At 46.5% G+C, this 14839-nt stretch overlaps 1 protein-coding gene across 3 annotated transcripts in view; it reads left to right on the forward strand.

Annotated features, from left to right (window-relative positions):
• The window catches only part of Hbs1 (translation elongation factor EF-1alpha (GTPase) HBS1), a 34138-nt gene extending 20892 nt beyond the window's left edge, over nt 1-13246 (forward strand). For all 3 annotated transcript variants that reach the window (XM_077691009.1, XM_077691008.1, XM_077691010.1), the window contains 10 exons: nt 147-281; nt 1793-1903; nt 2657-2769; nt 2878-2994; nt 3965-4201; nt 4623-4796; nt 6652-6737; nt 6830-7044; nt 8106-8250; nt 13010-13246. In XM_077691009.1, the coding sequence (XP_077547135.1) occupies nt 147-281; nt 1793-1903; nt 2657-2769; nt 2878-2994; nt 3965-4201; nt 4623-4796; nt 6652-6737; nt 6830-7044; nt 8106-8250; nt 13010-13018 (1342 nt within the window). In that variant the 3' untranslated portion in view covers nt 13019-13246. The remainder of the gene's footprint in view (nt 1-146; nt 282-1792; nt 1904-2656; nt 2770-2877; nt 2995-3964; nt 4202-4622; nt 4797-6651; nt 6738-6829; nt 7045-8105; nt 8251-13009) is intronic.
• Nucleotides 13247-14839: the final 1593 nt, after the last annotated feature.

Genomic DNA, 14839 nt, shown 5'->3' on the forward strand with positions numbered 1-14839 from the left:
GGTGATGCGTTGGTATCTGGAATGCTTTCCTAAAAAAAAATTTCTTCTCGTATGAGTTTTGTCGAAGTTGTTATTCATACACCGAGGCTGTTGGACGCTGTGTTCATCTGTCACATCATCTTGCCGACCACCCTGGTGCTGTGCAGGCCCAAGGCTGCCTCCAAGGATGTTGCTGCGGAGTATGCTAAGGAGAGGGGAGCTCACAAGGCCCTCCTAAACCTGGTGGTTATAGGACATGTAGACGCTGGCAAGAGCACGCTCATGGGGCATCTGTTGTACAGGTGTGTTGAGCGTTAACTTGTATCATCGAACTTTATCGCTGCAAGAGCGACAGTGCGTGTGTTGCTCTCTAAAAAAAGACCCAGGGGGTGCAGCAGAGGTGTTGCGGAAGTTATTCGGCAGGTTTGATTTTAAAGCTCTAGGGCTAGTGCTGAAGCCTTTTTTTTTTTTTCGTCTGTGTGTGTGTGTGTGCGTGTTCTACAGTTCTTCAGCTAGCTTGGATGGAAACAGGGTCGCTCACTGTGACACCTATCATAGTTTGGGTTTTGTGCTGAGATAGTGTGCAAGGTGGGTTGAGGACCAGGTGGTGTTGGCTTCCGTAAGACTTTAATTCCACACGAAGCAGCGTTGAGGCTGTGTGCCTTCGGTATTTGTTTGTTTCAAGCACTACTGTCGCTTTTTTGGCAAAGATTTTATGCCCCGCAACACTTTGTTTTGAGCTTCAGGAGAAGATTTTGGCACTGGAAAGCTTGTTCATGCGAGAGCAGCAATGCAATGACACCTCTTAGAGAAATAAGCACTGCCGTGGTGGTCTTGTCAGGCAGCTTGCATAAAAAAAAATGTACTAGCGTTTGCATAATTCTAGAAAACTGGTCTGTTCCTGTGCTTTATGAGTTTTTTTTTTATTCTTAGCTACTATGTTCTCACCACTTCGATTTAATACTTTTATGTCCTTGGACATAACGAATGGTCATGTTCGAGCCTTGGAATGTTTGTCCTGTACTTATGCGAACCTAGACCAGCAGTATCTTTAAAGTCATGAGGTATCAGACTCCTAGGTCAGCTTAGCAGGTTCAACAATCTATCATCAAATGCGCCAAGGATTTGTGGGAACTTGGAAAGTGCTACTTCGCTGAAATGAAGTAGTCGCAGGCAGAAGTTTTTATGGCCTTAGTCAATCAAAATTTGGGGGATGAGCTACTGTTTTGACCATGCTCGGTGTTCTGTATTTGGTGTTTCTGTCAGTGGAGCAGCAGTTTTGTAAGTTTGCTACCGACGAAATGGCATCTGAGAGGATTGTGCCATTATCATGCTGCTTTGGAAAACTATGTTGGAGCAGATAATCAATCAACCAAACAAATTCGCAGGCCCAGTTATAATTCGCTATAAATGGATAAAGTCTACCATTAGATGGGGCAGTGGAACGACATCCCAGTAAGCTTGATTGCAAGCTCATTGAAAAAGTGCAGCATTACGAGTGCACTTAGTGACACTGAAAACTGTTCTCTTATGGCTCAAGCTTCAAGAATAAACTTCTTTTTAAGCCTCCTAACTCGCAGAGGTGGATTTGGAAACAGGGCGGCCGGCATAAATTTGAGTAAATGCAATAGGTAGTATGCCCACTAATTCAGAATGATTGGTGTTCAACTACTAATGAACAGTTAAGTGATCTATATTGTGGACAATGCATGTATTGTTCTCAAGTCCTAAAAAAGGGAGTGCTTCACACATACGGAAAAAGGCAAAGAGGGAAAGTTTGGGACTTTGGTGTCCTCGCTGACTCTGTGTGCAGGCTGGGCTGTGTGCAGAAAAAGCAGATGCACAAATACGAGCAGGAGTCCAAGAAACTGGGCAAGGCCTCCTTCATGTACGCCTGGGTTCTTGACGAGACCTCCGAGGAGCGGTGAGTAGGGGTCGACGGAGGCGCACCAACTTGCTGGGAGGTGTTCTTGTGGATTGCATGCTGAGTAGTTCTCTCTTTGTTATGATTTGTGTAACGAATCATGGAGCTGAAGACTTGGGCAGAGTGACTGTTTTTCCTGCTGTTATAAATAATAGGAGCAGGTGGAAAAATGTTCTCTTGCCAGCGAAAAAAATGTTGAGCAGTACTAATAGTTTTGCCCTATGCTAGAGGCCTCACGCGATAGATAAGCAAAGGTTCGAATGAAAGCAGAACTCAAAGGAAAAGAAAAAAAGAAAGAAAGCAGGTACAATAATGCGTACGTCAACATTAGAACTAGTACTTTAAAGATTCAGTTTATTGTAGGCGTATTTTCATCCCACATTTGTATGCATACTTCTACACCAAACTTGGCACACTCTTAAATTTCAATGAAAGTGCAGCAAAGTACAAAGAGCAAGAATGGAAGACAAAAAAGAAAAAGACCACAGAATAGAGTGCTAACCATTTAAAATAGTTGGCACATTGTCACAATTTTTAGCTGCAACCTGATCTTGTAATACCCGCAATAAAGGTGTAGCTCCGTTTTATGTTTTTTTTTTCGTATGTTTATCTCTATTATGGGTGCAAGTTGTAGTATTTATGGTAGACCCACCAAACACACAAGTAAGCACCAAAGAAACTTCCGTACCAAATTGGTTCATTGTGGCTGTAATGCAAAGCAGCTGCACTTGCACTTCTCGTGACTGGTTCCAGGAACCGGGGAATCACCATGGATGTGGCGCAGGCCAAATTTGAGACGCCCAACCGGAGCATCGTTCTCCTCGATGCGCCAGGACACCGGGACTTCATTCCCAACATGATCACAGGTGACTCTCTGTTTGCCAGCGTCCTGCTAGTTTGGCTGTGGCTGACAACATTTGTGCCTCAGAGTCAGCGTTGACTTTTTTGCCTCTTTTCACCTTTCACTCAAACAGGTGCCGCGCAGGCAGACGTTGCCATCCTTGTGGTGGACGCCACCCGTGGGGAATTCGAAACCGGTTTTGAGATGGGTGGACAGACGAGGGAGCACACACTGCTCGTACGATCGCTAGGTGAGTGCACTAAGGGCTGTGTATCGGGTATAGTTGGTGAAATTGAAGCGTCAATGCCGAAGCAAGTGAGAATGGGACCCACCGCAATGGCTCAGTGGCTAAGGCGTTGTGCTGCTGAGCACAAGGACGCGGGTTCGATTCCCGGCCGCCGCTGCCACTTTTCTGATAGAGGCGAAAATCAAAAACTCCCATGTGTACGAGTTTTCGGCTCACGTTACAGATCTCCAGGTGGTCAAAATTAATTCAGAGCCCTCTACTATGGCGCGCCTCACCACCTGTGTAGTGTCGGTACGTTAAACCCCATAATCAAACAATCAGTAATGTGAGAATGGGCGGTGGGAATAATTAGGAAACTTTACTTGAATGCGAGCACGCATGCAGGAGTGTAGTATACTATGCTGTGATGGCTCACGAACTGTGACTTTGGTCATCAACACGTGCTTGCCATCAACCACTGTACTGTTCTGTGTGCCAATATACTTATGCCACGTTTTTATTTTCGGCAAGATTTACAAGATTTTGGCGCCGGTTAAAGATCCCCATGTGGTCATAATTAATCCAGTGCCCTCCACTACGGCGCGCCTCATTGCCTGTGTTGTATCAGTGCATTAAACCCTACAATCAATCATTATACGCGTGCCAACATGCATCAATGCTCAGCGGTGAACTGTACTGAAGTTTAGCTTACACACCCACTCCCCTTCAATCCTATGTGACGTGCTTCCAGCGGTTCTCTGGCCTTCTGATTTTTGCTTTTGCCCAGTATCTCAGTTTCAGGAAATTGTGGCTCACATTTGTGGGATGTGCAATGCATGGCCAAATGTGCGCCATCATTAGTCTTTAGGTTCTGCACGTGCTCCGCGAGGCGGCGGTTGAAACATCGGCTAGTTTGGCCAATATAGGGCTTTCCACAGGTGAGGAGCATGTCATAAACCACCCAGGTAGAGCAGTTGTTGCCGTCGTTGCGCAGGCGTGTCCCAGCTTGCGGTGGCCATCAACAAGCTGGACAACGTGTCGTGGGACGAGGCTCGCTACAACGAAATCACGGCCAAGCTGCGCAGCTTCCTGCGTCAGGCGGGCTACCGGGAGTCCGACTTCACCTTCGTGCCTTGCAGCGGCCTCACGGGCGCCAACCTCATCGACAGGCCCGCCGCCGACTCGCCCCTCACCAAGTGGTACAGCGGGCCGTGCCTCGTCGACGTCATAGGTGCGCGGCTCGACAGCTCCCGGGGCTTGTTCGTTAGAGCGAAAGCTGTGCCGGTTTGACGCAAGCTTCAAATAACCAAACTAGATAACGAAGGCAACGGCTGAAAAAGAAACTACTCACCAACCACTGACTTGCACTGCCCCCCTGCGGTGCCTTTGGTGGTTCCTGACAAGCTTTACTGCCTATAAACACGGTTGTGCAGCGTGTGGTAGTGCCCTCGGTACTGTTAGTTAACGCACTGATTGCTGTATTTTTGGCGCCTCACAAATGACATCACAAATGACATCACAAAAGCATGGTAGTGTGGGCTTGTTGGTACATACTTAACATTTGAACAACTGCACTTAAACGGGAGAAATTTGCACAGCACACATACCATTGTAGTACATCAACAGTCGTTCATCTCAAAACGTCTTTGCAGACAACTTCAAGCCACCCGAGCGTCCCGTGTCCAAGCCGTTCCGTCTGTGTGTGAGCGACGTCTTCAAGGGCATGGGCTCGGGCTTCTGTGTGTCTGGCCGGGTGGACGCCGGCTGCGTCTCCAACGGTGACAAAGTGCTCGTCATGCCGGCAGCTGAGCAGGGAACCGTGAAGGGTAAGTCACCAACCTGCTGCCAAGAGGCGTTTGAAAACTGATAAGGAACAGTAACAATGTCAATTCCACTGGTCACTCTGGGCTGGCATATGAATCTGCAATAAAAGTTCAATGAAGGATGATAAGCGAACAAACCTAAATTCACCAGCACAAACGCAATCAGTTATGGCTTAGTCTGTGGCTTTACATGAATTTGAAATGGACTGCTCCGCTGCAGAACACACTGATCTGGTTCTAACCTGCTAGACTGACCAGTTAAATTTTGTGTAAGATGGTCACATATCTATTTGTGTCTTCTAAATGTGTCCGAATTAAATACTGCGAGCTTAGGTGTGTGCTCAAGACATTATGTTGCTCTCCCCATATGATACAGTATTTTGTAGTGCAACTTTTTTACCCCGTCTGTGGAAATGGACTGTTCCCACTGTGGCCACTTGTACGTAGTTGCACATACAGTTAAACCTCGTTATAACGAAATTGAAGGGGCTCCGCGATTTGCTCGTTATAGCCAATATTTCGTTATAGCCGTAGCCGACATTTACTGCAAATAATTATTATGCATTGTAGTTACCTAAAGCAAAAAGCGGGCGAAATAGCATCTTGCTGCACGGCGGTAGTCAGTAAAATAAACACATTTCGGAGGTAAAAAGGAAAAGTGACGAACCTACTTTATTGCAATTCAAAACTCGTATTTCAAACAGACTTGGCTACGAAGAAGTCCGTAATTGGACGTTGATGCACCTTCCTGATGCGAGCGATGGCTTCCTCAGCTGCAGCCACTATGTCCACGCCATCTTCGCCGCCCTCGTGCGCGCCGAAGTAGCAGCACAGCACGTCCACCGCATCTAGTGCCTCCGACGCCGTCCTTAGCGCTTCTTTTCAAGCCACGTGCAACAGCGCTGACGATGGACTCTCGGTTGCTCACGATGGACAGCGTACTCGTCCACACGTCAAAGTCTCTTACCACCTTACCACGGAGTGCACCTTACCCTCCTTCGCGCCCAATGCGGCGGCTTTTATCATAGCCGTCTTCTGTACAAGCGTGATAGTCTTTTCGCTTTCGCTTCCCGCCTGTCGCACTTGCGTTGATAAAAGATAAGGCGGAAGATAAGACTGCCAAAACCCACGCACACACAACTACGCAGCGATGTCGGCGATATGAACAGGAGAGGAGGAGGAGAAGGGAAAGGAAGGTGACGCAACCGCGTGCGCCGTGTGCATTGGGGTTCTTCTCGGACTCACCGCGGATTCCCCGAAGCCATAGGGATACGTGGGAAAATCGAACGTTGGACTGCTTCTCGGGGAGCCCGCGGTGAGTCCGAGACTGTAAATCGAAGGGCCCCATTGTCTGCATGCTGTGCGCAGCGAGAGGAGGGTGGGGGCTTCGCTGGCGCAGCGTGTGCATGGCACACCATCCAGCTTCGCGCGCGTGGCGGGAGTTTTGAACTGCTAATACAGTTTCCGCGTTGCGCACTGTCTCAAATCCGCGTTGCGCATTGTTGTAAAATTAGCTCAAAATTTGATTTCTCAACGAAATTTGTTCATTATATCCCGTAACGGGGAAATTTTACGTTGTTAAAACAAGGTTTTAAATACATTGGTTTCTATGGGGACTTTCAAGGGGAATTACGATTTGCTCGTTATATCCATTATTTCATTATAGCCCATCTCGTTATAACGAGGTTTAACTGTACTTGTTTTCTGAGGAGAATTTTGTTGCCTTCAGCACGAGCACGATATTCAACTGATGAATGAAACGCGGCTACCTAAAGAAACTGGTCTTGTGGTCGGGCTGTCACAAAATGTGTAATAGAGCATTTTCTACCAGTGCAACCTTCACGCTTTCCCTGCGCAGGGATCACTATTGATGAAGTTCCAGTGCCCCAGGCCTTTGCTGGCGATCAAGTGGCTCTGACACTGTCTGGGGTAGACATGATTAAGGTAGGAGGTATTTACAACCTTTTCCAAGGCTGGTTGTTTGTCAGGTAAACTGCACAATGCTTAGCCGGGTTTCGCCCATGAATGTCACCCAGGTCACGACGGGCAGCTTCGTATGCGACCCGGCCGTTCCGATCCGGGTGTCGACGCGGTTCCAGGCGCGCCTGGTGGTGTTCAACATCGAGGTTCCTCTGACCCGTGGCTTCCCCGTGGTGCTCCACTATCAGAGCACCAGTGAGCAGGCCTCCATTCACCGCATCCTCTCGCAGCTCAACAAGGGCACTGGGGAGGTGGTGCGCAACAGGCCCAGGTACGCCCCAAACGCCCTCTTGTCTGACCACCAGTGTCTTTGTAGCCCCCAGGGTCTTCCTTTGGGCCTGTCTCTGTTGCTCGGGGATTCTGCTTACTTAGTGGGAATGTTGCAGTAAAAGTAATGGACACCGACCGAAAGAAACGGCTGAAACGTTCAAAGCCAACAAACATAATTTTCAACTTTGCTACGGAAGCCTTGTCCACAACCATTGTTCACAATCTTTGTTCACAATGGTTGTGAAGAAGGCTTCTATAGTGAACCTGAAAGGTATTCTTTTTGTTTATTTTTAAAGTTTCAGCACTTTTGGTCAGTGTGTGTTGTCTTTATTGCACTGTGTTTCATTCCAACCAGACATGTTTCTGTCAAACCCTTGACTTCACTTTACTTGATAGGGAATGTCGTATACTTGATAGGGAATGTCGTAAACTCTGTAATGCAAGGGAAACACGACTCATTTTGACTGGCTAAGAACAAGTGTATTTATTCTCGTAGTGTGCGAATACACAGGTGTTTGTGCTAGTAGTTTCTATGATATCTCAATCACATTACATGGCTGCATATGTGACACCATCCTTTAACATCTGTATCCACCCATGGAAGAACTTCATCTTGGGAACAACAAGATGTGTGAAAGACTTCCTTGCCAGTGCTTTGGAACACCATTGAGCGCAGCCTCTATTTAGCATTAGCATTTACTACAAACAAACACTTTCCCCAACCCAGCCCGTCTTACCAACATACACCCAAGCCTCTACCCAACTGCGACCTGCCGCCTGTGCGGAGAACATGCCACCTTTTCTTACATCATACGGGTATGCCCCAAAATCGGTTCCCACCAATCGCCTCTGAGGAGCACTGGGAGGCCATGCTCTGCAGGTCTGGTTTATCGGTAGGGCGGTGGAGGTTGCCGGAGAGGGGAGGATGCCGCTGGCTACAAGCGCGGTCTGAATGGCATGGAGCAGACTAAAGTTTTTCCTCCCTGTCTTGTTCCCTTTTCTTCAGGCAGGTTGTGTGTGATGTGGTCTCCTTTGGTCATTGCGGGAAAAACCGACGTGCAGGTGCCTGGTGAAGAACACAAGCGGCCTGGTGGAGATCAAGGTGTGCCGCCCGATGTGCGTCGAGCTCTACAAGGAGTTCAAGGAGCTGGGACGCATCACGCTACGCTCGGGGGGCAGCACTGTGGCCGCTGGCGTGATCACCGAGGTAAGTCGACAGCTGGGGCCAACGTGAACTCTTGAGGCACCCGCCGCGGTGGCTCACTCAGTGGTTATGGCGTTGTGCTGCAGAGCCCAAGGACGCGGGTTCGATTCCCAGCCACAACGGCCACTGTCTGATGGAGGCGAAAAGCAGAAATGCCCGTGTGTTCGAGATTTCGGTGCACGATTAAGAAATCCCGAGGTGGTCAAAATTCAACCAGAGCCCTCCACCACGGCGTGCCTCATCGCCTGTAGTGTCAGCACGTTAAAACCCACAATCATCAATCAACTCTTAAGGCATGATGCAGCCAGATTCTAAAAATTTTGAAAGGCGGCCACGAGGGAGTGCTGCAAATTGTGTAATTATTGGCTGATTGGTATTAGTTGTCCGATAAGCTGTTTCATCGAGCCTTAAACAATCCTCTTTTTTTGGGTATGCTCTAGTCTGTGTACGCCTTCGGGTATACGGGTCACGTCGAACTGGGCCGTACATCAGTGGATGTAAGGTAGCGCCATACATGACGGATTCAGCAATCCTAAACCTTATGGCTTTCAGAACAACTTGTTTCAGGGTAGGATCAGCATGTGCAGGGGTGAGACAGCTTGCGCATATTGCGCAGTTTTGATACAAATTCGTTTTCCTGCGCCAGACTGCTCCAAAAGCTTGAAAATTGCAAAAATTGCGCCAAACTGCTCCGAAACAGTCTCAGGGGTGAGACAGCTGCGCATATTGCGCCTTTTTGATACAATTCCATTTCCCTGCGCCAAGCTGCTCCAAAAGCATGAAAATTGCGAAAATTGCACCAAACTGCTCCAGAAGAGCCTGAAAGGCACGGATTTTGATGCTGATGTCAGTTCCGGCGGGTACGAAAGCCCCCCGCATCCAGGTAACCGCTTTTATTGTCGGTCAACAGAAATGGCAAACATAAAAAGACTGAAATGCAGCAAACGATAGCTTCTAAAACACGATTTGCTTTCTGTCCGGGTTCGCTGAAACGGCCTTCCCGATTAGGCATCGCTGTGGCTACAAACATGGCCGCCGCCTGATCTGCCCGCTACTGCCTACTTCACGCGCTCACTGCGCGTCGCCGATATTTACCCTAGTTTATTTTACGCTATCAGCTGGGTTCCAGTCTATTCATTCTATCAATTGTGGCTCTGAACAGTGACGTTAGCGGGGATATGGTTTGAGATTGGTGCGAGATTACGAGAAGTTGCGCGGCTCGTAAAAAAAGTTTTGAAATGTGGGGCCTACGACTTGGGCGTGGTTTGTCCTTGAGTGCGAAATGCGGTGCGTGCGTCTACAATCGGGTTCGTGAATTGAACTTTTTGGCTCGTTGTGGTGTTATAAAATGCTGAGGTGTTGCACGTGCTTCGAAGCGCGATCGCGAGCCTCGGCCCGGGAGGGAACGGTCGGCACGAAAGTTGCGGGCTGTACTGCGGCGCCGCAACCTGTCCAGCAGGACTGCATGGTTGCCATAGCACGCGACTAATAACACTTGATGTATGCGAAGTGAAATTTAATGCCCAAATCTAGGTGGCTAAACAGTAACGCTACTCAAATGATCATCGGGTGGACGTGCGCCCCACGGACTGCAACGGGTAGGCTGGGCTATGCGACCGTTATCTCGAAGTTGCTCAACTGTTGCCGTGACTACACTCGGTCATACAACGCAGCCTGGAATTACAAAAATAATAATTTTAGCATTAAAACGGCAAGAAAACACGCCACAATTGCAGAGCCCTTAAATTTGATAATGTTAACGGCAGTTTTGTTGTTAGTGTTGCGTACATCCGCAACACAATATCACTAGTTAGGAAAAAGGTAGTGCAGTTAGAACTTTGTGATACTCTTAAAAAATTCTTTCGAATTAAGGCTGTTCCAGTGTTCTGGGTATTCAAAACTGATTGGAATGTGTACTTGACCCTTCAAATTGCTGAAATTATGGTTTTTTAAGCTCACAAGACGGTGTATTAAATGTCCCTACTTGCTCCAAATCAAAATTCTTCTGCTCCAAAATCGAAATTTTGCTGCTCCGAAAACTGCTCCCAAATCTCTTTGGGCTGTCTCACCCCTGCAGTCTGAGAGCCAAGGATTTTAGTGCTCCTGTCAGTTTCAGTGCGGATAAATGCTTACTGATGGCATAATTTTCCAGCGCCACCAAGGTAATTGATTGATCATTCAATAAAAAAACTCGCATAAAATTGACCCCGAGATAGTTTTTTCGAACGTAGCAATGTTGGGTTGGCAATGTTACATTCTGGAGTTTTTTAAACTTTTCTCATCTAAAACCATTGAAAAGTCTTGTAAAAAAAGGCTTATGTGTACTGATGCGCAAGGTATACTTGTGCAAGTTGATGAAAAAACTGCAATTTTCGGAGCGCCGTATCTCCGGAATGACATCACTGGGCGCCGCCATCTTGGTGTGATGAAGATAGGAAAACATGGCCGCCGGGCGAAGCAGTTGTTCGTGGTTCAGGCAGAGGGCCCTTCGCCGATTTCTACCGTGGTTTTGGTTATGGGGGTGGCTGGGTTTACATTTAGTCGTTTGATCTGTTGCAGGAAGTTGCGCACTCGAAAGATGGGAGTTCATCAAAAACAAAAGGGGTGCCCACGAATTCGCCGTGTTTCGGCCTTGAGTGTGAGGCGCTGTGCGTGCTTGAACTGAAATTCCGGACTCATTGCGGTGTTATAAAACGCTGAGCTATGGCGGCCTTTGACATTGCCTTTGACATATGTTTGACATCGACATTGCAGAAGTGGTGGCGCAGACTACATCGCCGCAAAATGTTCAAGCAATTTCCGTAAGCAGGACGGGCTTAATTATTAAGTAATAATGGTTCATCTATCTGAAGTGAAACTTAATGCCAAGAGGGAGGAGGCTAAACATACCAACGTTACTCAAATTACGATCGTAGTGAACGTGCACCTTGCGGATTGAAATGGGAGGGCTGGTGGGGTACGACGACTGTCACCTCGCTTTGCGCAACTTTTGCCGTGGCTCTACACTTGTGCGTAAAGCCCCGTCTGGGAATACAAAAACAAAATTTCGGCATTTACATGACAATAAAAATGCCTTACAATTTCCTAGCTTTTCAATTCGATATTCTCAACGGCACTCCACGCTATCTATACATTGAGCCTAAGCATTTAAAAATGGTTTCTAAAGGGGTAGTGCAGTTCGTACCTTGTGATACTCTGGTAGAAAAAACTTTATTGAAAGGCTGTTTCAGTGTTATGTACGTCCAAAAAGTCCACTTTTCACCCATGAGTTGCCAAAAAGTTGATTTTTTAGGCTCCTAAGGTGGCATAGTAAATGTCGTTGTTCTGCTCCAAATCAAGATTCTTCTGCTCCAAAATCTGATTCACCTGTCTCACCCCTGCATGTGCCTAAGTGCGCGGCCGGGGCCACAATCTCGCAGCTGATAGCTTTGTATGTAGCAAAGGAGATCTGGTGAAACAGATGAAGTTTATTTCTCTTTGGAATGGAAGGAATCACCCAAGCTTGCTCCCCCGTTTTCTCACTCACGAAGGCTTCTCATGCTGTGATGTTAATTCAGGTTCAGCATACCGAGTACCTTTGTCATTGAAGATAATTTTTTCATTTGATTATCACGCTGTGTGCGCTGCCAACACCTGGTAGAATCGTTGCGTTGGCTGAAGACGCTGCGGTGAACAAGCCGTCAAGTTATAGATTCCATGCTGTGCTCCGACAACTGTCTAATTACAGCTAATGATGTGATCAACATTGCGTGTCCTTGGCTTAAAGGGGCCATGCAGACAAAATACAAGTTTGTTTTATTCGAAGGATTTCGGGCTTTAGAGTGCTCCCAGCGTTTGTCCAGAAGCAAATGACACTTTATTCGCTGACAAATTAATCAATTTACGTTAAAATTTTGACTGTCCCGCCAAATCGTGTGTTTTCATGACGTCTGCAATGGCATCATAAAAACAGGTCTTTCAGTTAAGCTTGGTGTGGAGTGGAGACTTGCTTACTGGTAGTCAACCTAGATGGCGCCACCATACCGTGGCGAGCCGTTTTCTGCCTTTGCATTGTTTCTGACCGTATTTGTACCTCGCTTGTTTTTTGTTCAGGTAGAAAATAATCGTTTTGTGATACATGGTGTTCGCTCAACAAATGTGGTCACGTGAGACTTATGTCGATCGACCAGTGTCGTCTGAGACAACCCCAAAGCGCCGCACTGCTGTGCAGCTAAAACAATCATAGTGCGCGCAGTACCAACAGCAGTACGCATTGGTACTTCTATGTTAACGTGTACTTTCGTAACTTGCACTCTATATCCCATCATTCTTACTGCTATAAAAAGAATGTGCCCTAAATTTAAGCACAAATAGCTCGTTCAGCAAGCTTATAAGCCCTGCCTAATTTGCGTTTGCTTTTGCCGGCCTCAGCCAATCGCAGAGCTGGCACATGACATTATCGGTTTCGTTGCGTGAAATGAGCTACTGGGTCGTGTGTGGCCATTCCCGTTTTTCTAATTATGTAGCTTATTTGAGCGAAGTTTACGTTAAAAGTGGTGTCAGTCAGTATGATTCTAACGAGGCAATCTTTGAATGAACCAAACTGCATGGCCTCTTTAATATTGTCTACAGAGTTGCCTCAAGTAGCAACATAGTTGCAGTCTGTACCATTGCTTAGTAAAGGAAGGCATTCATCATGTTAGTTATATTTGGTTGGTAGTTTTTCAGCAACTGAGAGTAAAGTGTTTTTTCTCAGATTACTTTTCACGCTTCTGTGTTGCAGGTTCTGTGAACATCGTGGGGCTACCTACCTTCAAAAGTCTACTACACCTGACAAGAGACACCCATCAAAGCTTTACAGCTGCTGTGCATGATCTCTGTTGTTTTTTGTCGCCGAGGGATGGAATGGAACTTGACAAAGAGACTATATCGATGCAACCTTTCTGTAGGACATATTTACTGTTTTTACATTTGTTTTCTTGTCATGCCTGTGGCAATAATAAAAAAAAAGTGAAGCAAGGCCACTGTGTCGCTGTGCTTGATGTTATGGAGTATGTTATGTATACTATTTTAATCAGATGTAGATAAAAACAGCAGTGATAAAACATTGACTCCATGACTGCACGCTTATTAGGTAGCATCTGACTGCACTGTCTGTTTACTCTTTTATGGCTGATTATCCGCATCATTAATGGTTTTAAGGCCATTTTTGCTTATTGAATTGCTTCACCGTGAGGTAAAGTGATGTTTTTGAGGGCATAAAATTCAGTGTATTTGTGCACTCGGCAACTATCCTCATAATATTTATGCACATTGCTTCAAATATAAAAGTGAGACATTTTTTGTCACCTTTCAGCTGGTGAGAATATACCGCTAGTGCCACCGCTATTGCCACAAAAGACATGCCTTGAAATCAGATAGTTGTGTTGACAATTGTTATGCTTTTTTGGTGTTCATGAATAAGCATTATGAAGGTGCTGAAATGTAAAATATTTGCTAAGGGCCAACCTGAACCTAGGAAAGCTTTTTTTAGAGTTTAGAGGCATTTTAAATAATGTACTCTCTATTTGTACGTATTTGAAGGCAAACAAACCGCTTTGTCCCACAGTGTTTCTTTGCCTGGCGTGCAGGTTTACTGCACTGCAGCGATTTAAAAAGTAGAACACCTTAATTTACGTTATTGAGTGTCCGAGTGCATAAAATGTAACAAACCATGGAACTGAGCGAGTGTAGAAGCGAGCCAGCAAGTTTGCTAGTGAGTGAACTAGCAAGCAGCTGGTCGAGGCTGTTGGCCGTAGGCTGGATGGTGAGGTAAGAAGCTGGCAATTAATTTACGCCAGCTAGGAAAGCCTCAGTCTTTCAGCTAAAACAAGGTTATTCAGCCTGCAGTGTCTGTTTAGATTCATGCTATGCGTTCAAGCTACCAATACTAATTAGGTAGCTTGAACGCAATGAAAAATGAACCAAATATACCAGGTGCACTTTACCAACTTTGCCTCATCGCTGGGAAAATCTCGGCATACTGTGCATTGCCAAGGGGCACACTTAGCCACTGGCATGCTATGTGTTCACTCTAACAGAGCTTTTGGCACCGGTGCCCAAGACTGGCAGCCTCTGGCTGCATGCAAATTGTGCATGCATTTGTAGTCTTCTTCCGGCAAGCCTTTAACCTTGCAGGTGTCCTTTCCGACCTTGAGTGGCATGCAAGAGCAAATAAGCCAAGGCATTCTCACCCAATCTGTTCTGAAGTAGGGTGTGCATAAGGCGGTTAAGGGGTTTTTCAGAGGACACATGCTCGAGCACATGCCTTATGACACTGCAACTTCTGAATTCTTCAGTTTCATGCTCAACATTCACAGCAGCAACAAGCGAAGTATTGACAAATGATAATGACTGCTCTTTTAAGGGGGCAACCTTGGGGCATGGCCTTGAGCTTCTGACCCTTTGTGACATGGAAGTTTTGCCACACCCCTTACATGAGGCCTCCTCCAATTTAGCACTTCACACAAACCAGGAATGCAAGTTAGTTTTCGATACAACTGGGAACATTAGAGCCTTTAATTGCAAGTAATGCATCAAGTCTAGAACATATAAGTATAATTAAAAGTACTTG

The sequence above is a fragment of the Haemaphysalis longicornis genome, unplaced genomic scaffold, assembly GCF_048455015.1.
Source record: "Haemaphysalis longicornis isolate Haplotype H1 unplaced genomic scaffold, Haemaphysalis longicornis Haplotype H1 scaffold_10, whole genome shotgun sequence".
In the NCBI taxonomy this organism is placed as follows: domain Eukaryota; kingdom Metazoa; phylum Arthropoda; class Arachnida; order Ixodida; family Ixodidae; genus Haemaphysalis; species Haemaphysalis longicornis.